General features: G+C 42.6%; 1 protein-coding gene across 2 annotated transcripts in view; it reads right to left on the bottom strand.

Annotated features, from left to right (window-relative positions):
* Positions 1–25,479, bottom strand: part of AUH (AU RNA binding methylglutaconyl-CoA hydratase) — a 161,410-nt gene that overhangs the window by 97,777 nt on the left and 38,154 nt on the right. For both annotated transcript variants that reach the window (XM_039241526.1, XM_039241527.1), the window contains one exon: positions 21,219–21,305. In XM_039241526.1, the coding sequence (XP_039097457.1) occupies positions 21,219–21,305 (87 nt within the window). The remainder of the gene's footprint in view (positions 1–21,218; positions 21,306–25,479) is intronic.

Genomic DNA, 25,479 nt, shown 5'->3' with positions numbered 1-25,479 from the left:
GTTTCACGGTTACCTCACACGCTTGCTTTTATGTCCAGCATTTTTCTGCTTGGGAGCACTTGCTAACCTCAGTGGACTCACCGAAGCTCCGGCGGAAGGGCAGGCTCCCCGAGAACGGCAGCTGCGTGAGCGCCCCACTCCAAGAGCAAGAGCCCATGACCCCACGCCTTGCGCAACCAGCAGCCTCACAAACTATTTTGAGCTCAGTACCAGGAAACGGGCCAGGTGTGACAAAGAAGATAACAATCCTTTGAAAGGCTCCTAAAAATGTACTTAAAGCAAACAATGAAAGCTTTGCTGTTATAAGAGAAAAATAAAGGAGCTGCCCAGGACGGCTCTGGCCTACCTTGGTGGTCCACGGGAGGACACTCAATGATGGGGGCCACTGAGTCAGGAGACCACGAATGACGGGAAAGGGCAACGAGGACCTACTTTCTGCTCTGAGAGAGATACCACATGTAACAGAGGTTTCCAGAGGTTTCCAGAAAAACATAATCTTATTATGATGGGAAAATGCTAGTGTAGGTCGTGATTTTTAAATATAGTTTTGACTAAAGAATCATGTTCTTATATAAAACAGAGAAATCAAATATTTCAAAAGAAATGGCCCACATAATATACATGAAATCTAACTTTACTGAAATCATCCCAGAAAATTAGAAATAAAATCAAGGTCAACTGAAAATTACAATAAATTCCTACTATCACTAACTCCAACTAAAATTTTCACCTTCAGCTTAAAGTGCCCTTCCCCGTTCCCATCATCAAGTTTCCAAGGACCCACAGACACAAAACCGCTCCTGCCCAAGTCCACAGGTTGCACGCCTGAGTGTCCCACACACCGGGCAGGGGGCAGGGGGTGGGAGGCCTGGGTGGAGGCCTGTGTGTCCCACGGCAGGGCGGAAGCCACCGTTCCCGGGCATCAGGGAGAGCCCTCTACAATCTGAGCGAAGATCCTGGACGCTTCTAAGCCAACCTCTCATGTACCTGCCTTCCCCATTTTCCATCCGGCTCCCTACAGACCCAGCATATGCAAGAAAGTACTTACTCCCTGCGGGCACTGTCCTAAGCACCCGACAAATATTACTGAAGCCTCCGACCAGCCTCGTGACATCGGAACTGTTAGGACCTTCACCACCGATGGGGACATGGGGCAGAGGACCTGCTGTTATTTGCCAGGAACAGCCACCGTTCCAGCACAGGTGGCCTGGCTGCAGGGACCTGGCCTTCACGGCTCCTCACGGTCTGGACTCCGAGCCTGCGAGGAAGGACTCTGCACCGCGGGGCCACCTTCCATCCTTCCTCAAGGACCCAGGACCAGGAGTCCGCAGAAAGCGAAACAGAGACCTCCGGCGAAGTCCGGCCAGCACGCTGGCTCTGAGCCCCGCGAAAGCCGGGAGGCCTCGAGCAAACGTGTAGTGCACGCGGCCCGACCGAGGTAACCAAGGGCACTGGTGCAAGACAACGGTCAGCTGGCTGGAACGGGACTGTGACTTGAGATTTCCCTGCAAACCTCCAACCCAGACGGCCCCGAGGGCCTGACTGCAGGTTATGGAGCAGGGCCAACCCCAGAGCGGCGCTCTCCCACCCAAAGTCCCCATCAAATAAAGCTGCCCTGGGGCAACGCAGAGACTGGGGCAACGCAGAGACCCAGCAGCAAGGTCCCGTAGCTGCTCACAGTTAAGAAGTCAACAGAACTTTCGAAGGAAAGGACAAGTACACTATGTAAGGTTACAATAAAAATAACCAGGTGCTACAAAAAACCACCTTTTCCTATTAGAAGAAACCCACAAACAGAAATAAAAACAAGAAACTACATAGCATATTTAATATGATCAATGTCACACCACCAAAATCAGAAGGCATAAAGCATCATGACTGACATAAGCATCCAACATACCAATACATTCAGGGAGGCTGTAATCATCTAGTAAGGGAAAGACTCCAAACAGATCACAGCGTGAAACCCAATTATAAGCAGAACATTAGAGAAACATCTAAAACAAAAGAGAAAAATAATTTTTTAATTTGAAGGATGCCTGTGGCACATCTCAGAGTCCACTACAAGGAAGACATCTCATAATGTTAGTAGGTGAAGGCCGCATTTGAGGGAAAGCACTAAACGGGCCACGCAGCCCCCCGTGTGGGGCCCAGCGGAGGAGGGTCCACGAGGAAGACGGGCCGCGACCAAGCGTGGAGACGCCCACGGAGCACAAACACAACTAACCAAGTCAAAACAGCACAGATGTCACAGCCATGCTCTGACCACCGTGTAATGAGTAAACCAGGGAATGACGGCAAAGAGACCGGCGAACTGGGGACAGAAGACATGGACGGCCCGAAGGCACGCTTCTTTCCCAGTTCAGGAACTCAGCAGAGAGAGCGAGCCCCCCCCTCAACCATGTGAGGATCAGCAGAGGGAAGCGCAGGCTCCAGCTACCCGCCTCCAGAGGCACGTTCCCGACTGGAGTGCCCTGTGTAGACGGCTGCACACTCGCTCTCCTCCTCCCTGAAGCGCTAACCACGCACGGCTAACAGAAGCGGGTCCTGTGCTCCTGTAACTCTGGCCCCCAGATTTCTTCTACCCCAACAAATGTTTTATTTCTTAAAATGGATAAATTTTAAAAATACGAAATGGGCTTCACATTAGCTCAGCTCCTTCTTCTTTCCAAGAACACAGGTTCGCCTCCATGCCCATGTGAAAAGCACCCTGTGACTTACGCAATGCAGGCGCCGGGCCAACTGGTGCAGGGGGTGGCCTGTGCCAACCCGGCCTAGCTGTGACAGGAGACACCAACCGGACGTGGGGCATCCAAATGGGCCAACCCCTCATCAACAGATCTACAGCCACAACCTTCAACTGAGCTCCTATCAGCAGTTCAGAGAATATTTTGTCCCTTTTTCTACATTTTTCAATTTATTCCAAACCTTAGAGAGAAGGATTTCTATTTATTAAGGCTCCCTCAGGTATCATAATGATATGTATGATATTTCCTGCACTGCTGTTCGTCCTAGTACAAAACTAAAAACTACCTAAATGCCCTTCCGTACTTTATATATATAAAGTATATATATGTTGCTAGCAAATAAGACAAGGAAACAATTTTTAAAAGTGCAGTGGTAAAAAAAACAAAAACAAAAACAACTCACAATTGGAGAAAACTAGACTCCAAATATTCCCAGAAATAATTTTTCAAATACAACGTCTACCACACAGCCAACAGATAACCAAGAAAACAAGACATGGGGCACCTGGGTTGCTCAGTGGGTTGAGCTTCCAACTCTTGGTTTCGGGTCAGGCCATGACCTCACGGTTCCTGGGTTCCAGCCCCATATCAGGCTCTGTGCTGACAGTGCAGAGCCTGCTTGGAACTCTCTCTCCCTCTCTACCCCTCCCCCAGCTCACACTCTCTCTCAAAATAAATAAACATGAAAAAAGGAACGAACAAACGAACGAAAGAAAGAAAACAAGACAGGTAAGAACCAGTAGAAAGAAACCGTAAGAAAATGTCCATACAAAGTTGAGATCCACAATCTTCAAACACTGATTCTCACAGCAAGACTTGAAGCCAACATGACATTGAACTATAAAGGGACTTAAGAGGTTTCTAAAAGAATCAAAACATATTTTTGAAAGTAATAAAAAAAAACTTGATGCGTGCACCAAATTAGGGACAGCTTAGAAAAACTCAGGGAACCTGTCAGTGGTGACAGGACCCCACTGAGGGAGGGGCGAGGAGGAACGGGCAGAGGGCAGGAGGGGAGGGGGGGCGTACAGGTGCGGTGAGGTCTGATGCATGCCTCCTCGGCAAAAATGTGGGAAACACCCATCTCAATGAGTTTAAAATAAAGCAGCAAATTTAACCCGAAGAAAAAAAAAATTAATAAAAATCAGGGTGGAAATTAATAAACCAGAAACAATAGAGAGGATTGATAAGGGACAAAAGAGATTTTGGAAATGCACAGTAAAACAGCCAAGCCTCTGGAGGGACTGATCAGAGGGAAACGGAAAGAGAACACCAGCAAGTAGTACCCGGAGAAAAGTCACCGGTGATTCTTCAGATCATTAAACAGTAAGAGACTGTTATGAATGACTTTATACCGATGCATTTCAAAATCCTGATGAAATGGATAAATTTTAGAAAGTCGTTAACTTCCAAAAATAAAATTAAAAAATAGAAAACTTTTTTATGTGGTTATCTGCACATATACGCTTGCATACAATGTATATATCAATGCATAGATACAAATATTCATGCAAGGGCTGAGAAAAGGTCTAAAAATATTAAAATAATAAATATTAATTAAAATATTAAATCAGGGAGCTAGCAATAATAGGTGGACAGAAAGGGAATGGGGAAAACCTGCTTTAAAAAGTTCCGAACTTTTACACTAAACACACATTCAGATATTCTTCATGGAATTAAAAGCTAACAAACATGAAAAAGCCAAAAAAGGTTTAATGTTTAATTCCCTTTTTGGTCTTGCAAAATTCTAGAATGTTCCAGGGTAATCTTTTAAAGTAAGTCAATTTCTTTGGCTATATTTAGCAAAACAGTATAATCTCCACACACCCATCCAAAATCCTAACAGGATTAACACCCAGGAAAAGTCAGCAAGGGCAATAAAAGTCCAAAGACAGACGGACAGGGATCCTAAGTGGCAATGGGAAGTGTGACTCTATTTGAAACTACACTGCAAGAGGCAGGGGTGTTAACACTTGTGAGGGAGAACAACAGACTCCTAGACACTCGTGTCGGCTTTCTGTCATTCCTGGCCAAAGGATAAAGACCCTGGGAAGTGAGATCTGGAAGTTACCATATGGAAAACAACTAAGTACATTCAACTGGAGCAAGTCATCAATCCTTCACGTACCGAGATTTAACACATCCAATTTCTAGTTATTACATCAAGTTAGGGAGGAAGATGTAAACTACGTGCTAGATCGCATCCAATTTTACAAAATTAACTACTTATTTTAAAAATCTCCTTGACCTTCAAACAAACCAAAAAGGTATAATGAACATACACATTTCGGGTCAACCGGGAGACTGACAAATAATTCTGCAAACCTTAAAAACGTTCTTTACTCAACAATTCTTAACACACCTAAAATAAAAGTCAAGGGCGCCTGGGGGGCTCAGTCAGTTAAGTGTCCAGCTTCAGCTCAGGTCATGATCTCACAGTTCGTGGCTTCAGGTCCCACATGGGGTGCTCCACTGACAGATCGGAGCCTGGAGCCTGCTGCAGATGCTCTCTCTCCCTCTCTCTCTGACCCTCCCCACTCTTTCTTTCTCTCTCAAAAACAAATAAACATTTAAAATAAATAAATAAAAGTCAAATAATCAAGGGATAGGAAAAAAATATAATAAATGCATAATCTTTCAAATTGTATGTGATAACAGTCAGTGTGGCACTAATGAAGTATTTTCAAAATAAGCTTTATTTCAGATAAAGTTAAAACACAAATGAAATATCTGAAAAAGCTCTGAGCTGTCAAATAATGATAAACTACCTAACAAAACAAAACAAAAAAAAAAATCAATCAAAGGGGCAGTGGCTCAGTCAAAGTGTCTGACTCTTGATTTCAGCTCAGGTCATGATCTCAGGGTTGTAAGATCAAGCGCTATATTGGGCTCTGTGCTGAGTGTGAAGCCTGCTTGGGGTTCACTCTTTGTGCCCCTCCCTGCTCATGCTCACGCTCTCGCGCGCTCTCTCTCTCTCTCTCATACACATGCATGCACCACAGAAATAAACATTTTTTAAAAAATCAATCACCTCTGGATTTTTTTTAAGTATCAGACGCTTCTAAATCCAATGGAAAGCTTAAAAGGAATCTGTCTGGAATTTATGCACACACACACCCTTTTGCATTCATTACTCAATCTCTCAATCCTAAAATGGGATGCTATGACGGAGCCTCAAGTGGATTTACACCTTTATAGAGCCCAGGCCTTAGTGTAATGGGTATGTAATTAACAAGAATATAACAATTAAATGCATGAAGTGACAAATATGATACTTTACCCTTTGGTAAAATGTTATTCATATTCAAAGGCTCTGCATCTGACCTCAGAGACTATTATGAGGCCATGATAAATCAGCCATTATGCTTCATGGAAAGCTATATACATACTTTTGAGAAAAAACTTCTCAAATACTATCTTTTATAGTTTTTTTTTTATAGTTTTTTAAATTTATTGTTGAGATGGAGACAGAACACAAGCAGGGGAGGGGCAGAGAGGGAGACACAGAATCTGAAGCAGCTCCAGGCTCTCAGCTGTCAGCACAGAGCCCGACGCGGGGCTCGAACCCACAAACTGAGAGATCATGACCTGAACCGAAGTCGGACGCTCAACCAACTGAGCCCCCCAGGCGCCCCTATAGTATTTTTTTTAGGAGAACAAATTATGGGAGGTTTTTATCATCAACCAGGGAAGTTCCAGATAACTAGTTTTTTCTAAACGGACCTACACCAAAAAACCCAACAGTAAGACTAGGGGCCCGTCAAAACTGTCCAGGGAAAGCAGCTCTCCCACCGTGGGCCAGCCCAGGAAGCGGCCGCCCAGCGCCCCAACACTCCTCTCCAAAGGCGCGCTGGTCAGCGACACAGTGACAGGTGTGCCGCAGAGCGCAGCCGTCCTTCCCACCCGCCCTCCCGCACATGGTGGCAGCGCGGGACCCAGGCCTCTTTCATGGAAGACTCCCCTCACTTGGCTTTAGGAACACTTTGCTTCCTACCTCCCCACCTGGTGGATCTTTCAGAGTCTCCTCTCTGGTTCTTTTCATCCCGGTGTTGAACCATCATCGTGCTTCAGACCTTTCCCTCTGCAGTAACCCGTCCGTGCCTCCCCGCCCCCGCCCCCGGCGCCAAGGCTCCGCCTCAGGTCAGTATCCTGAGGCCTCCCCGACTTACACCGCAAGCCCAGACTCCAAACTCGTCTCTCGTTGCCTCCCTGACCGCTCCACCTGGAGGCCCGCTGGGCACCAACAGCCCTCACACTTCACACTGGGACCCCTGAGTTAGCCCTCCCACTGCGACCCAGCAAACGGGCAGCTCTCCTGCTTTACGAAGCACAGTGAAGTAGCTGGACAGCGGCTGCTCTATCAGCGTCCTCAGATCCCAGGAGCAGTGGCGCTGAGGGGGACGAGAGTGACCCAGGCCAGTGCGGGCAGGATTCTTGGGATCCGGGGAGGGGTCAGAGGGGAACAGAAAGGGATTCTAGAGGACCCACTGTAGAAAATAGGAAGGTTCTCTCGTCTCCACCAATGGACACCAGTCACTTCACCTTCCCGATCGCAGACCCACAGTGTGCCAGTTACCAGGCGAGACACAAGGTACACGTGGAGAAAACAACCCCGTGTTCTGCCAACAGGAAGGAGACACCAGATGGTAGCAGACAGACCAGAATCCACATCTTCTGCCTCTACCTAAGAGAGTTTCAAACCATATGATTCCATAAACTAAATCAAAACAAATCAAGCAGCTCACCACATTTTGGTAATGCACAAACTTAACTTTTCTGCAGCAAAATTAACACTCTAGGACAATGTCTCTGGGAGACAGCTAAGCTGAGCCGATGTTCTGACACCATCTGAGAGCAAGTTTATGACATATAATGTAACTTCCAGTTTAAGATTAAGATGGCAGAAATATCACCCAGTTACTGAACAGTAAAGAGTCCTCTCTCGGGCACCTGGGTGGCTCAGTCAGTTAAGCATCCAACTCTTGATTTCACCTCAGGTCGTGAGATGGAGCCCGGCCTCAGGCTCAGCGTGCACACTGAGAGCATGGAGCCTGCTTACAATTCTCTCCCTTGCCACCTGCTTGCATGTTCTCTCTTACTCGTTCTCTCAGGGGTGGGGGGGGGGGGAGAGTACTTACTCTCTTGTACAAAATCAGCGTAGGCTGGGGTGGGAAGAATGTGATTCTAGTGACCAGCCTCTGCCGAAGGGCAGCCAAAACGAAAATCTGGTATGAGTGTACTTCTATTATCCTGTGATGGGTTGTTGTTGTTTTTAATTATTAGTGACTTATGTTGTAATGCATTGAGTCAACTCTAAAACTCAGGTGTGTCTCAATTCTAAACTTCAAAACCATGCTAAGGAAAGTACAATAAATGAGAAGTACAACTTGAGAAGAGGGTCATGCCATAAAGTTTACATAAGTTTTTTCATAGAGAATTCTGCCATTCTATTGTACAAAATATCTTCTAAGTATGTGACCTGAGTTGACAGATTTTTCTGATAGAAAAGTGCACATAAACAGTAAGTTTTCAATCACAGGGAAAAAAGCTAATCAGAGAACTGGAAAACTTACAAAATTAAACTGTTTCCTTTTGTAAAACTTTATAGGGGTATTACAAAATCCTTTAAAAAAAACAGGATAAATGGATAAATTTTCATTTATGTCCCTTTTGACATAATTACCTATATTTCAATGCAGATTCAGCTCTGCGTTTACATAACTAAATTAAAGCTTTTGCGATGTTATTTCATCAGAAGAAAAAGGATAAGAGCTGGACATGCCCTGCATTTTAAAGGATTCCTATGGAGGGCCGTTTACAGAAACCCATCCATGTCACACTAGATTCTAGAATTAAAAATTCTGGTGAAAACAATTCTTTGAGGCCTCAACTCGAGAAGTAGGCTTGTCCACAGTTGCACTCGGGAAAGAATTCCAAAACGTCTTCTCGCTCTACATGGAACAGCATCTACTGAGACAAGGCTGGCCATCAGGAGGTACAAACACCTCTGCTCCCCATGTTCCACAGTCCTATTTCGCACACCGAGGGTCCCACAGGTAGCATGAGCAGCACCCCAAGTGGGCCCGGGAAGGGAGGTGCAGAGCACACAGCCCGAGAAGGGGTGGAAGGTAAGGGACCACAGCTTTTAGTAGATCCAGGTCACTTCATGTCTGTGCATCTGTGATGACTTGCTCAGGCCTAAGATTTCAAAATAACCCATTACTGCTGTCAACCTAGGCACCCCATTCTTGAAAAAGGGAGGGGGACTGAAGCAGTGATTAATCTTTTAGATGTCTGAGAGTTCACTGTTTCTTTAGAACAAAACATCTCAAGAAAAGCTATAAGACCTCTTTTTCTTTGTAAAGAGCAAAAGACCTAAATTTTGTTCTAGGATTCTGGAATTACTTTTTAAAGAGGCTAGGAACAGTCAACTGAGGAATTTAGTGACTCAGAATAACATACGGAACTTCTTTCTGATCTCTATTTTAATAACGCAGGACAGCTTTCCAATGAGTCCAGTACCTGTAAGTTCCTAACAGACTTCCTCATTAAAAACAAGCGGAGCCTGGTAATCACCAGGGCCAGGAAGAAAATGATGACCCCCAAGACCCTCGAGAAAGACCCTCCAGGGCTGGGAAATGCAAATGTAACAGAGGCAGGGGGACAAAGTGCTATGACAGCCAGGACGCCCTGCTTCGCATCATTACTGGTGGTGCCACAGCGGCTGGGACACCCAGCTCCTCAAATCCCCGGAAACTCAGCAATCACCCCGAGTCTCTGTACACAGCCCCCTGAGCGCAATGCAGGGTCCTCAGCCACTGCATCCGCTCACATCCACTGGACAAGACCTCTCCTCCGGTGGAAGCAATCACCCCTGCAAACCGGCCCCACAGAAAATGAGCTCCGAGAGGGGACCGTGTGGAGACTAGCCAGGAAGAGAGCCAGAGGCCTACTGAGCAATCTTTTCCATAAGCCAACGGCGGCTGACGTTTGAAAGGTCTTTTCCTCTCGCTTGAAAATCCTTAAAAGTAGGAGTTATTTTCTAAAAACCTGGAATTCCAGGTTCGCTTGAAAAGAAGATTCTGGGAAGGGAATGCAGAAAATTATTTGAGAAATAATATTAGTAATGTTTGCAGAATTCACGATAGAAGAATATTTTAGGAGCCATTTGCTCCAATTTGGCAAAAATAAAGAACGTATGTAGCATACACATGTACTGAAGCATAATAATGAAAATTGCCTGAAAATCACCGAAGTAAGAACTAGGTCAGAATGAACACCCCATCCACTCTTCAACCTGCTGCCTTCCCAAACCCAGAGATAATTACCACCGTGAATTCTTACGTGTATCATTCTCCTATTTCTTCTGTGTGGGTATGTGTGTGTGATTTCAGCATACACACGTTTCTAAATTATATGCTGTTTCACATGCTTTTAGTTTTATTAAAAAAAAATAGATTCTATGGTTTTAATTCATTGTTTCAAAGACTCATCCATGTTGTTACACATGTAAGTGATTCATGTACATGCAATGCTATCTACAGTACAGTTGCACAAATATACCAAAACATTCATCCACTCTCCTATCCCTGGAATGAGGCTGTCTTCAGCTTTTTATTATTTCCTGGTATTTTTCTTATATGCTGGTATAAGCTTGCCTAGGACATAAAGGCAAAATGCCTAGAGAACAGTGAAGTTTCAAACTCCAAGTAGTAATCCATTCATTGGGTCCAAATCAGGTATTTTTAAAAATAAAATATTATAGGGGCGCCTGGGTGGTTCAGTTGGTTAAGCGTCCAACTTTGGCTCAGGTCATGATCTCAGGGTTTGTGGGTTCGAGCCCTACGTCGGGCTCTGTGCCTGGAGCCTGTTTCAGATTCTGTGTCTCCCTCTCTCTTTGACCGTCCCCTGCTCACACTGTCTCTCTCTCTCTCTCTCAGAAATAAAACACTTAAAAAAATCTTTTTAATAAAATATTATAATATCCAAATGCAGTGCACAAAGACAGGTTGTTATTTCAGGAACCTTTGATGCCCACCCTGTGTGTTCACTGGGCTAAACTGTGTGTCTGTTTCTTGCTATGGGTCCAGGAAAAACAGTGCTAAAGGCTTACCTCCAGGTAAATGCCGCCTAAAAAAGTGAACTATCAAGTCTTACGGAATGTTAATATTCAACTCTGTAAGACAACACCCAACTGTTTTTCTAAACAGTTACATCACTTTGTGCTCTCATTAGTGAGTAATTCTGCCTGGTGATCCGCTTCCTCCCTAACCCTCCGTGAGGTCAGGCATAGGAGTATGTGGCTTATCTGATAGATGTGTGGAACGTGATCTCTGTTGTGGTGTCTTACAGACTCCCTGGCCGCACGCACTCGTCTATGGGCTGATTACACACACACGTGCGCGCGCACACACACACACACACACACACACCCTTGGGCAGTTACATGTTTCAAGGATTTTCTCCCACTTAATGGCTTTTCTTTCTACTTTCTTTACAGCACCTTTTAATAAACAAATTTTCTTAACTTTAATAAGGTAGAATTTATAAACCTTTCCTTTTATGGGCTGTATTTCATGTCTGACAAATTTTTCCTTCTGTCAAGATCACAGAAGTTCACCTTCCCGCCCACACACAGTCCAGTGTTTGCGGGCCGGGGAACACCTGCTCTCTCCTGTGCCAGGTCCCCTACCTGTGCGTGTCTGCTGGGCTTCTGGAGTCACTCCAGCCTCCACTGGTCTAGCCCAAGGCCAGAAACATGCCATCATCATTTATAAATCTTTGAACAAAGTCTTGAGTGCTGATAAGGCAAGCTCCCTCACTTTCTTAAGAATATTTGTCTGTTTTGGGGCCTCATTACACTCATCAAGTTCCTCACAAAATTAATGCTGAGAAGGAAAGTGTAATTACTTTGAATCATTTGTGAGAATCATCATCTTGGGGCACCTGGGGGATCCAGTTGGTTAAGTGTCTGACTTTGGCTCAGGTCATAATCTCACGGTTTGTCAATGTGAGCCCCGCATCAGGCTCTGTGCTGACAGCCCAGAGAACCTGGAGCTGCTTCGGATTCTGTCTGCCTCTCTCTTTCTCTGACCCTCTCCCGCTCTTGCTCTCTCTCTCTCACAAAAATAAACAAATATTTAAAAAAATGGAATCATCGGGGTGCCTGGGTGGCTTAGTCGGTTGAGCGTCCGACTTTCGCTTAGGTCATGATCTCGCGATTCGTGGGTTCGAGCCCCGCATCGGGCTCTGTGCTGACTGCCAGCTCAGAGCCTGGAGCCTGTTTCAGTCTGTGACTCCCTCTCTCTCTGACCCTCCCCTGCTCAAACTGTCTCTCTCTCTCCTAGAAATAAATAAAACATTAAAAAAATTAAAAAAAAAATGGAATCATCTTCTTGATACTGAATCCCCCTATTCAAGGAGCTAATGAGTCTCCATTTAATTTTTTTAGTGTCTTACAATAAGTTTCATAATTTTTCCCTACGGCTTATATATATTTCTAAATTCATTTTTGCTACTGCTGTCAATAGTATTTTTTCTTGACTGACATTTCTTGATTGTTGCTGGTATAAAGAAGTGCAATTGATTATTTTTAAATATGGATCTTATATTCGGCTATCTTGAGACAGTCACTATTCCTAATAATTTGTTGATCCTTTTAGATTTTCAGTGGAGACAATCATTCCACTTGAGACAGGTAGTGTTGTATGTCTTCTCTGTGTCATTATTTCATTTCTATTTCCTACCTTTCCACGTAGGCCAGGATTTTCAGGACGCCGTGGAACAAAGCTGGTGACAATGGGCCTTTTGTCTTTTTCCTGATTTTTAGAGACTACTTTTACGTTTTACTACTAAAAACAGACACCTTTCATCAAGCTATGGAAGTTCCCTTCTATTTCTAGTCTGCCTCGACCTTTTTCTATGAACAGACTTGACATCTCTCAAAGTCTTTTCATCAATCTATTGAGGAAAAACATTATTTTATTTTAACTGGCTAATGTCACAAATTAAATTTAATAATTTCAAATGGGAACCTCCTCCTCCTTGTATTCTTGGGAAAATCCAACTTGGTCTTCTTTTTTAAAACCTACTGGATTTCATCCAAGATCCTGATAAGCAAGCCTGGCTTCTCCCTTTTCCTCTATGGTATGAAGGTCAATGCTCATCAGAAGTAATGAGTTTAAGAGTAACTCTCGCTGTACTGTTCTGCGGAGGCCTCTGTAGAAGACTGAAATGATCTGCTCCTTACAGGCTGGGGAAAGCGCCTGGAAGCAAACCATCTAACATGTGGAAGCCGGGCCTGGCACGTTCTCTGTGAAAACCTTTCAGCTGCTACTCAGTCCTTCCCGTGGTTACAGGACTACTCCAGAACATCAATACCTGAGACAGAAATTTCACATTTATTGGCATAAAGATTTTCCCAGTATTTTTCTTATAAGCTTTATAATCTCTGCTCTATCTCTAATCACATCCTCCTTTCATCTGTAACATCTACTGTTAAATGTCCTTCACCCCTTCGTTTGGAGGCTTTGCGCTGTGCAGATTCTCTCCTCTAAAACTCCAGCCCCATCTGATTTCAGATCCTCATTTTATTGCCTCCCTTCAACTCTATTTGGATGAATAATGTTTTAAGCCAATGCTTAGCTACTTATTGCCAGCGGGTTTCCCTTGATAACATAGGCATTAAAGTCATGAATTCCCCCTCAAACTATCACTTTAACCAAATCTCAAAAATCTGTGCATTCAGCAATTTTATATTCATTCAGTCTTAGTATTTTTTCCCACAATACGTCCTTCTTTGAGTCATGCGTTACTTACCAGTCCTTTGTAAGTTACAAATATACAGTTTTTAAATAACTATTTTATGTATATTTTTATTCTAACTTAACTGCATTTTGAACAGAGAATATGGTCTCTATATATTAACCTTCTGGAATTTGACAGAGATTTTAGGGTCCAGCACATGATCCGTTTTTGTAAATGTTTCATATGTTGATGAGAAGTATACATATTCTCCAATGTGGGTTTAAGAGTCCATTAAACCAACTTGATACATTGTTCAAATCTTTATTTTTAAGTTCTGTCTTTCAATCTCATGATAAGTTGGGAGAGATGGACTGAAAATCATTCACAATGATGAAGGATTTGCCAATTTATCCTGTATGTATCTAATATAATTTTATTTGTATACTTTTAGTTCTTTTTTTGGGGGGGATGGGAACATACAAGTTTTGTCTTATGAAAACCTTAACCTTAACTTAAACTTAACATGCAGCATCTCTCTCTTACTAGCAATGGTTTTTGGGTTAAAGAGTATTGAAAATATCTACAACAGAGTGACTATTGTTTTGTTTTGTTTTGTTTTTTAATGTTTTATTTATTTCTAGGAGAGAGAGAGAAACAGCGTGAGCAGGGGAGGGTCAGAGAGAGAGGGAGACACAGAATCCGAAATAGGCTCCAGGCTCTGAGCTGGCAGTCAGCATAGAGCCCGACGCGGGGCTCGAACCCACGAACCGCGAGATCATGACCCAAGCGAAAGTCGGACGCTCAACCGACTAAGCCACACAGGCGCCCCAACAGAGTGGCTATTGTTAATAATATACAGCTGATTACAGTTTCGTAATCAAATCTGATCTTTTTTTTTTAATTTTTAATGTTTTTTATTTATTTCTGAGAGAGGCCGCGTGAGCAGGGGGCGGTCAGAGAGAGAGGGAGACACAGAATCCGAAACAGCCTCCAGGCTCTGAGCTGTCACCACAGAGCCCGACGTGGGGCGCGAACCCACGAACCGTGAGATCATGACCTGAGCCGAAGTCAGATGCTTAACTGACTGAGCCCCCCAGGTGCCCCTGAACATCTATATTTTTAACAAGTTTAGTCAACTGACATCAATGGTAATTACTGGCCTTATTGCATCATCTTATTTCATTTCTCCTAAAGCTGTACCTCTTTTATCCTCTTTACACTTTGTTGGGATTTGATGAACTTTCTTTCAGTTTTTGTTTTGTTTTGTTTGTTTTTCTTACTCCACTCTCCACCCTCCAACTCATTTGTAAGTCTTATGCTCCATCCCTGCTCTGTGAAAATATCTTACACTCCCCACCTAGCAAAGGATACAAAGACCTTAAAACCTTCAAATCTCCAAAATGCAAAAACCAAAAAGGCCTGCACCAAACATGAAGGGCGTTGTCTGAATCAGAACTGCAAGTCAGTAGATTTCTTAAATATAAATAAAAAGAGTGGAAGACTAGAATTAATTCCAAAAAACAGGGGAAATAAACAAGAAAGAAGACATCTGCGATGGATGACTGGATGGACAAATGGCAAGAAGGAAGAGAGGGAGGAAGAGAAGGAAGTAAACCAGACCCAGTGACTATTTTAGTAAAACCTGTAAGCTAATATGGTTTCCATATTTTTAAACAGCTGAAAAAAAGAAATTAAATATATTGTTTCATAATGCATGGAAACTACATAAAAATTAAATTTCACAGTAAATATAATTTTACTGGAATAGAGAAACACACTTGTTTACGTTTTGCCTGTGGCTGCTTCAGCACATGTCAAAGTTAAGTACCTAATACAAGGCAAGGATGTCTCTTCTCACTTTTTCTTTTCAACATCATACTAAAGTCCTTACAAATGTAATTAAACAACAAAAAAAGGACATAAAAGGTAACAGAAATTCGGAAAGAAAACATAAAGCTGTCTTTGTTAGCAAATGACATGACTGTCTACTATGCAGAAGATATGAAAGAGTTAACAAAAAAACTTCCTGGAACACACAATTATACCAAGGTTGCAGGACACAGGGTAAATATACAAAAGCCAATCACTGTTTCATATACTAACAATGAACAAGTGGAATTTGAAATTAAAAACACAATAATGCTTATACTAACATGCCCCAAAATAAAATACTTAGGTATAAACCTAATAAAATATGTATAAGACCTATATGAGAGAAACTATAAAACTAACATATGAAATCACTAACTAAATATGGAGAGATATTCCATGTTCATGGATAGGAAGGCTCAATATTGTGAAGATGTCAGTTTTCTCCAATTTGATGTACAGATTCAATGCAATCCCAATCAAAATCCCTACAAGTTATTTTGTGGCTATCAACAAAATGAGTCTAAAGTTTATGTGAAAAGACAAAAGACCCAAAATAGCCAATACAATATTGAAGGAGAAAAACAAAAGTTGTGGGACTGACACTACCCAATGTCTAGACTTACTGTAAAGCTACAGTAATCAAGACAGTGTGACTACTGGCAAAAAAAAAAAAGACAGACAAATGGATCAAGGAACAGAAGAGAAAGTCAGACTCAGCCACCCATAATCAACCAGTCTTCGATAAAGGAAAAAAGGCAATACAGTCTTTTCAACAACTGGTGCTGGAATAATACCATCCTTATGCAAAAACAGGAATCGAGACACAGACAGGCCTTACACCCCTCACAAACATTAACTCAAAATGGATCACAGATCTAACTGGAAAGCACAAAACTATAAAACTCCTAAAAGACACCATAGGAGAAAACTAGATGACCTTGGGTATGGCCAACGACTTTTCAGATCCTACACCAAAGCACAATCCATGAAAGAAGTAAGAAGTTGGACTTTTTTTAAATGAAAAACTTATGCTCTCCAAAAAAATAATGTCAGGAGAAAAAGAATACAAACTACAAGCTGGGTGAAAATATTAATAAAATATTCTGATATCTGATAAAGAACTGTTATCTAATGTACACAAAGAACTCTTAAACTAAACAATAAGAACTACAAACAACCCAATTAAAAACTGCGCTAAAATCTTAACAGACACCTCACCTTAGGCACACAGACAGGAAATACGCATGTGAACAGATGTTCCAGGTCGTATTCCATCACAGAAATACAAATTAAAATACAATGAGATGATACTACACACCTATCAGAATGGCCAAAATATGGGACACTGATAACGCCAAATGCTGACAAGGATGTGGAGCGAGGGAAGCTCTCACTCACTGCTGGTGGGAGTGCATCGTAGCACACTCACTTTGGAAGAGAGTTGGGAAGGTTTTTGTACAAAACTAAGTACTCTGGCCATATGATCCAGCATTTATGCTCCTTGGTATTTTCCCAAAAGAGTTGAAAACCTAAGTCCACACAAAAGCCTATACACAGATGTTTCCAGCATAATTGTCAATGATACCCAACCGTGGTCCATCTAAACAATGGAATACCGTTCAGCACTAGAAACACAGAAGATATCAAGGCATAAGAAAGGAGGAAAATTTAACATGTCTATGAAGCCCATTTGAAAAGGCTCCATCCTATATGATTCCAACAACAGGACATTCTGGATGTGCAAAACTAAGGGAAAGAGAAAAACAAGTGGTCAGAGAGGAGAGAAGGGAGGACACACTGAACACAGAGAATGCCTAGGGCACCAGAAGTACTGTGTGTGACCCTGGAATGGTGGGTACACGTCATCATCTATGTGTCCTCACATGAACTATGAACTTCGGATGATGATGACATGTCAGCGGAGACTCATGAGTTGTAACGAATGTACATTTTAGTGAGGGATGCTGCCAAGAGAGGAGGCTGTGCATGCGGGGTGGCAGGGAGTATGAGAAAAATCTCTGTACCTTCCCCTCAATTTTGATGTGAACCTAAAACTGCTCTAGAAAAAGTCTTGGTGTTGGGGGCAAGGGGTGGTGAGGTGAGTAGCTGTGAAGGAAACCATAATGGCTCTGCAAAGCCTAAGATATTATCTGTCCCTTTAAGAAAGTTTGCCTGCCCTGGTTCAATATATTAAATGAGTAGATTAGATCAAAACACTTAGCTTCTATCTGCCCCTCAAAATCTCATTAAGCCACCACAAAAGACAACTTAAAATGTTATGTCCAGTGTAACATTCTAACAAAAAGAATCATTTACAAATCCTGGGGAGCTCATGGGACAAAATCCTGAAGACTGGATGAGGGCCCAGAAGAGAAATGCTACAGCTCCAGTCACTGAGGAGAAAATGCCACTGCAAAAACAGGAATAGGTCTTCTTTTCACAAGTCACAGAAAAATTCTAATTTCAGAATTAATAAAATGGAAAGAGGCTTGGAAGAAACATCAAGGTGATGTTTACAACTGGACCGGCCTCAGCCACTCCCCCTAGCATACATACAAAGTTAAAGGCAGTGTCAACTTCTTCCAAGACCAAGCTCTCTGACCACACGGAAACGAGTCCTTGCTCGGCCTCAGGGGACCTCGGATCTGACTACAAGGCCACAGCCGGAGAGAGGAGTACAGCAGAGCCCCAGGGACAGCAGCACGGGGTTAAAAAACAACACCACACAAATATATCCTAAAACTTGCCTTCAAAATCAACCAAACAAGGAAACAATACCAAAACCAACACAAGACCCCAAAACAATATCACAAAACGGTATTACATGGTCAAATTCTACTAAACTCTGAAACAACAGAAGGCTTCCCTGTATGGCACAGAAAAGGTAAGGTCATTCTATGAAGTTCAACAACCGTGATACCAAACCAGAAATGGGTGACACACAAAAAAAGAATCAGAAGATCAATCTCCTTTATGATTATAGCAAAATATATAAAAATGGAACCCAGCAGCGTATACTAAAAACCACTGAAGGGGCGCCTGGGTGGCTTAGTTGGTTAAGCGTCCGACTTTCGCTTAGGTCATGATCTCGCGGTTCGTGGGTTCGGGCCCCGCGTCGGGCTCTGTGCTGACTGCCAGCTCAGAGCCTGGAGCCTGTTTCAGAGTCTGTGACTCCCTCTCTCTCTGACCCTCCCCTGCTCACGCTGTCTCTCTCTCTCTCTCTTTCTCTCTCTCTCTCCTAGAAATAAATAAAACATTTTTTAAAAATTCTAAAAAAAAAAAAAACACTGTAGCCACTAACCTCAATGACCACTAGGGTTTATACTAGTAATACAAGGCCAGTACAGCATTATAAGTTGTATTATTACATGACATATGAGATCAATTCTAATATATACCAATTCAGGGGAAAGCTTAAACAACACAGGTTTGAATGGTGCTGGTCCATTTATACGTAGGTTTTTTTCAATACAGTACAGTACTGTAAATGTATCTTCTCCTCATGATCCCTAATAACATTTTATTTACTCTAGCATACTTTCTTCTAAGAATATTATTCTTATAGTAATATTAGGAATATTATTAAAGTATTACTACTTTGTTGTAAGAATATATCTGTAACATACAAAATATGTGTTAATTGGCTATCAGTAAGGCTTCTGGTCAACGGTAAACTACTGTAGTTACGTTCCGGGGGAGTCAAAAGTTAATACAGACTTTCGACCATGTTGAGGTCAACACCCCTAACCTCACATTGTTGAAAAGTCTGCTGTATCAAAAAAAGCATTTGACAAATTTTAACACCCATTTCTGATTAAAAGACAGCAACAAATTCCTAATAAGATGAAATAGAAGAAAACTCCCTGAACTTGATAATTACTGGCAAAATATTAAAAGCATTCATCAAAGTCAGATAAAGATAAGGATGAACATAGTCCAACTGAATATTGTACTGAGGGGTTTAGCCAAGGTAAAAATACAGGGAAAATATGTAAGAACAAAATGTTGGGAAAGTAAAGATAAAAACAGCATTACTTACAGATAATGAACTCTCATCTGGAAAACACAGGAAAATTAACTGAGAAATAATAACTGCCAGTAAAAGTAATTATCAAGCTGGTGTGATATAAAATAAGCACTTAAAACTTAATAACTTTCCTACAGAGCCACAATAAGCAGACTTCAACAGAAGTAGGAGATAAAATCCTATTCAAAGGAATACATGCTGTAAAAGAGCAAGAATAAATTGGAGGGGGGAGCAGGGGAGGGAAGTACAAACCCAAGTAAAGCCAACGTGGAAAAAACTTTCTTGAAGGACATTGGAAAACTGAATCCGTCCCCCCCCCGCCCCCCCACACCCACACAAAATTAAACCCATGCACACCACGGGTGGAAAAATTCAGTATCATAAAAATGTTAATTCTTTCTAAATAAGATTTAAAGAAATCCCAATCACAGTCCCATGACAGTTGTTTTTCCTCCTCATTTTATAAACTAATAATTCCAAATTCATTTGGAGGAACCGACGTGTAGCAATTACCAAAGGAACTCTTCAAGGAAAAAGAATAATGAAGAGAACTTAGTACCCTCCAGATATTAAAAGTTTTCAATCTAAATATTAGAATTGAATTAGGGTGGCACGTTAGGAGACAATATCTGTAACACATTTAACAACAAAAGAAAGTGGCTTTTAAATAAGCAAACGTAGAAAATAACGCTATAGAAAAGAGGACCAGGGGTGCGAAAAGCAGTCTGCACAAGGGAAGAGGCAGGGCTAATTTGAAAATAAAAACCATCACACAAGCATCTGGGGGAGAGCAAAAAAAAATGCTAAGATGTCCAAAAAATAATTAATTAATTAAAATGAAATAAAATGCTAAGATGTCTTTTTTTCTTTAACCTTGACAAACTTAAAAAGTAGCAACATGAAATGCTGGCAAAGATTATGAGGAAACAAGTCCTGTCATGTAATTGGTGGGAATGCAAATTATCACAATCTTTTGGGAATCTAACCTGGTGAAAAGGATTCAACTGTAAAACAAACACATGATACCCAGAAGTGTAATTCCATGTTTAGGGATCCATCCTATAAATACACATACTAATGCTCAGAAAGACTTAATATGAACATATCCATTGCTTTGTCATAAATAACAAAAGTGGAAAATAAAACCCCTACACATTAATGAAGTAATTTATAGTTTTGGACACGACAATGCTATGGACTATTATACCACAATCTATTAAAAAGTACTAATAGGGGCGCCCGGGTGGCTTAGTCGGTTAAGCGTCCGACTTTCGCTCAGGTCATGATCTCGCGGTTCGTGGGTTCAAGCCCCGCGTCGGGCTCTGTGCTGACTGCCAGCTCAGAGCCTGGAGCCTGTTTCGGTCTGTGACTCCCTCTCTCTCTGACCCTCCCCTGCTCACGCTGTCTCTCTCTCTCCTAGAAATAAATAAAAAGCATTAAATAAAAAAAAAAAAGTATTAATAATAAAGCTGATATGTACTGAGACACAACTTTTGCCCAGAGTTCCATGTAACTCTAAGGAAATGGTACGATCCTGTTTATATAAACAACAAAACAATCTGATCTATAAATGTGTGTCGATGCAATCATCTAGGAGATACTCTCTGTTTTCTAATAACTACCTTCCTATGCCATGTCCTCATATACAGGAGGCACTTTTAATTACAGAATATTGTTCACGATTTTTCAAATCAAATATATTACATGTCTAACGGGCTACAGGTCATGATTAGGTAATTCGGAAAGTGTTTTGGCCAAAGCGTACATACGAAGACACCCAACACGGACGGTCACCTGTGGCGCGAAATGGAGGTTGGGGCGCTTACCCATCTCATTGATCACTGCTCTTATTCGGGAGACAAAAGGACCAACTTCACTGGGATTCATTTTGACTCTCTCCTTAAGGTCAGCACCTGCAAAGTATTTTATACAAAACAATCCAGTTACAAACAAAGGTTCAAGGGAATGGATCGAAAACTTACTTAAGATTCATACGTAACTTGAATATCAACTGAAAGGCCAGCAGAAGGAGGAATAAAATGTCTCTTCCTACATCTACCACGAGCTTTAAGCGGTGGCTCACACTCTGCCTTCCGGGGACCAATGCTCGGAGAAGAGACCGGCTTTAGTGGACATCTGTCAGTAGTTACCCCAGCTAAATGCAATGAAACGTTCTAAATACTTACCCATTCGTTTAACAATACAACTAAGCCCATTCATATTAACATAACTAACTACAGACTCCTGCCACTCCCTTGGCACTTTTTACCCTCCCCTCGCTGCTGCCCCCATCAGTGCAAATGATAACCCCATGAAAATGGCAAATCACTGTAAAACTCAGTCTGACTTCATGGATCCCTGCCCTGGTGACCGCAGATCCTGTTTCAGAATCACTGGCATGAACGTATCAGCAAAGTGACAACTTCCTAATTATGACCTTATCACAGAATCATAAATTTGGAACAGAAAAAAATAAATGCTTCAGGGATCACTTACTCTGTGGCTCCACAAAGGCATTCTTCTTAATGCAATTAAACTATCCGAGAAAAGGAAGGCCCCCATTTAAATGAATACGAAACAAAGTAAAATTACAGCATAGAAGGTGTACACTCAGCTGCTGCCTCTTATTCATCCACTACAACGTAATCATGACTGGACGTGGTACCACTTACCAGCCCAGGCTGGACATTCTGAGCCCACACGCCTCCTGGGGGGTGAGAATTGCAATGCATGGAGCACATGCCCTATAATCCATCAGTTCTAGAAAACCTCAAACATATGCCCAAGGAAATGGGTACAACAATACCATTCGATGCAACATATATAAAGCAGCAAAACACCTGGAATTAATCTAAATATCCATCAGAAGGATTTTTAATAATATATTTATACAATAGAATAGTGCATGTTCAGCACGAAAATCAAGGAATCAGAGCAACAATATGGATAAACCTAAATACTGAAGAACATATAATTTGTATAATATACTAATATAGGACATTAATATACTTTATAGTTACAATTTAATGATATGTTTTAAAAATTATTATATATTTATAGAAAGAAACACAGGATAGTAACCATTTACGTAACTTTTTTTTTTAAAGAATGCTATTTAGGGGGCGGCTGGCTAGCTGGGTTGGTGGAGCATGTGACTCTTGATCTTGGGGCCGTGAGTTCAAGCCCCACATTGGGTGTATAGCTTACTTACATACATATGTATGTACATAATTTAAAAAATAGTAAAGAATGCTGCTTCAAGATATGAAGTATGCACAGAAATGATAAATACCAAATTCAGTTGGTGGTGACCTCGCAGGGAGAGAGAGGTGACTGGCAATAGGCACAGAGGTCAATATTACACAGAACACTGTATTGTTTAAGTGAGGTGTTGAGTACTCAACGTGTCCGTCTTTAAGCATTTTTAATGCCTGATACAGGTTTTCATAATTAACTCTTTCCGTGAAAAATTAACAATTAGGATCAAAGAAAATTGTTTGCAGGGCCAGAACTCTAGACCACTAGAATGCATTTGTTGAAGGAAAAAAGTGCCCAACTCCCCACCATTAGCCCTGAGAACTAAGTAATTTCAGTTGAGAACATCAAACGCTGCTCAGCGCCCACCGGCTCCGCACACTGCCTACTGACAGCAGACGAATGCAGTGCCGTACCGGGGAGCGGAGCGACAAAGAGGGGCGCAGACGGGACACGCAGGGACTCTGTTTGAGAAGGTCCTGCCGGGGCCCCAGGGGCCGCATCACGGGACCCATCACGTCCTCCAACCTCAGTGTGGGTTACCCCACGGGGGCGCCCCCAACACCCCAAGCCGTGCTCCAGCAGGGCTCCCCCCGGCACACGCGCTTTGAAATCCACTCCCAGCTCGCAGAGCCTGGGTGCTGAGGCCGTGCCAGGAGCCAAGGGGAACCCGGGCGTGCCGGCTCCCAGGGGCTCATCCACACCCGCGCGCCCCAGCGGCCGTGGGAGCCTCGGTCTGGTTACTGAGCACAGCCCTCGCCCGCCCAGCGGCGTGAGACCTCCCTGGGGCTCAGATTTTGTTTTAGAAATAACTACCTTCCTCCACGGGACAGTAAACACTTGTGACCTAGACACCACTTTTTGTTTTTACTTTAGAAGTGTACCCTGCAATCTCGAACGTTCAGAACCTAAAAGTAGGGTTTCGCTTCCATCCCTCCAGATGATAAATTTCCTGTTTGATAATATCCAAAGTTTTATTTGAGGGCTGGCATGTCTCAGTTCTTTCACTTTTTAAATCCCCCAAGTCCATGGCCACTCACCTCAGGTGAGCCTTTGCGCTGCCGGGCAATCCTACTGGGTCTCCCTGCTCCGTTCGCGGTCATATTCATCTACAGACCAGCTCCTAACTCCTCTCTCTCCTTAAGCCTCAAACCTCCTACCGGATCCTGACACCGGTTTATTAGGAACCCCAAGTGTTCAGAAGGAAAACTCTGCCAACACCCACCCCCACATCTAACGGCCAGGATTGAGCCCTTTACACTCTGCCCTCCTCCTGTCCCCACACATGAACCAACCCGTGACCGAAGCTCCTTGTGCGCGAGGTTCTACGCCTCCCGGTCTCCTCAGGGCCACCACCCCCCCACCTGTCTCCTCAGGGCCACCCCCCCAGCAATTACCCTTTTCCTGGCTGGCATCACCACTGACATCCCTGTTTACAGAACCATTCCCATCAGCTACACAAACACTGTAGCCTGCTCATCGTAAAAAAGAAAAGAAAATTTCATTGACTTTCTCTGCCAGCTTTAGTGGAATAGCTTATTATCAGACCAATTCTTTCATGAAACCCTAGATAAAACATGGGGACAGCTGTTTGAGGGCAGTGGGGAACAAGTAAGGCAGACAGAATGGAATGTACGTTTCTAAACAGTTTCACAGGAATGGGGGGAAAATGGAGCTCAGGGCTCACCAAAGAGGAACACTGCAGGCTTTCACTCGGGACCTCTGAAAGTTAAATATAAAACAGAGTAAACACAAAGAAAACCATATGAAGACCAACTGCTAAACCGAAAAACAAAAAACAAAAAACAAAAAAAAAAAGAAGCTGCCAAAAAGTAAGATTGACAGCTGACTTCTCAACAGAAAATGAGGGATATCTCTAAAGTGGAGAAAGAAAATAACTACCCTTCTAGAATTTTCCACTAAGCACACCCATCCTCCAAACATGACACACGCACACAATCTGTCACCAGCAGGCGCACTCTGAAGCAACGCTGCAGGGACTTTAGGCAGACTGTGAGAGTACCGTCTAAAATCTTATTTTATACGACTCATGAGAGAGATGCCTTAAAAGATAAGGACACAAAATGGCTAAAGTGAAAGGTTAAAAGACAGCAAACACTAACCAAAAAGAAACTTGTGAAGTCGTTATTAATACCTGACAAAAGAGACCTCAGGCAAAAGATCCCACTCAAGCTAGATGGTCACTTTATAATAATAAACATGATGACCCACTAAAAGTCATAGACTGGCATAAAATAAGACAGCCCTAAATGTATGAAGCAAATACTTATGAGACAGAAAGAAAAACTGACCCATCTACAGTGACAGTGGATTCAGGAAATCCCCTCAAGGTAACCAATGAACCAAGCAAGGAAACACCCTCATTAAACATCCATACCAAGAAACAGGAAATTAAAAAAGAATTAATCCCTAAATTAGAAGAAACAGTAAAAACTGGAACAAATTTTTTTAATATTTATTTTTAGAGAGAGACAGAGAACACGTATGCGCAAGAGTAAGTGGGGATGGGACAGAGAGAAAAGGAGAGAGAGAATCCAAAACAGACTCCATGCAGTCAGCACAGAGCCCGACACGGGGCTCGATCCCATGAACCAAGAGACCATGACCTGAGCTGAAATCAAGAGTCAGATGCTTCATCGACTGAGCTACCTAGGCATCCCTGGAGCAAAAAAAAAAAAAAAAATTAATAGAAAACAAATGTGCAGGGGAGAAATATCAAAGAAATTGCTCATTTAAAAAAAAAAAAAACGAAAACAAATGATAGGCCTTTTAGCAACACTGATCGTGGGCCGAGGGGGGGGGGGGGGGGGG

This window comes from Hyaena hyaena, unplaced genomic scaffold (assembly GCF_003009895.1).
Source record: "Hyaena hyaena isolate Hyena2069 unplaced genomic scaffold, ASM300989v1 scaffold_194, whole genome shotgun sequence".
Taxonomy (NCBI): domain Eukaryota; kingdom Metazoa; phylum Chordata; class Mammalia; order Carnivora; family Hyaenidae; genus Hyaena; species Hyaena hyaena.
The sequence above is the reverse complement of the archived record's forward strand: the minus strand, read 5'-3'. Positions and strand labels throughout refer to the sequence as shown.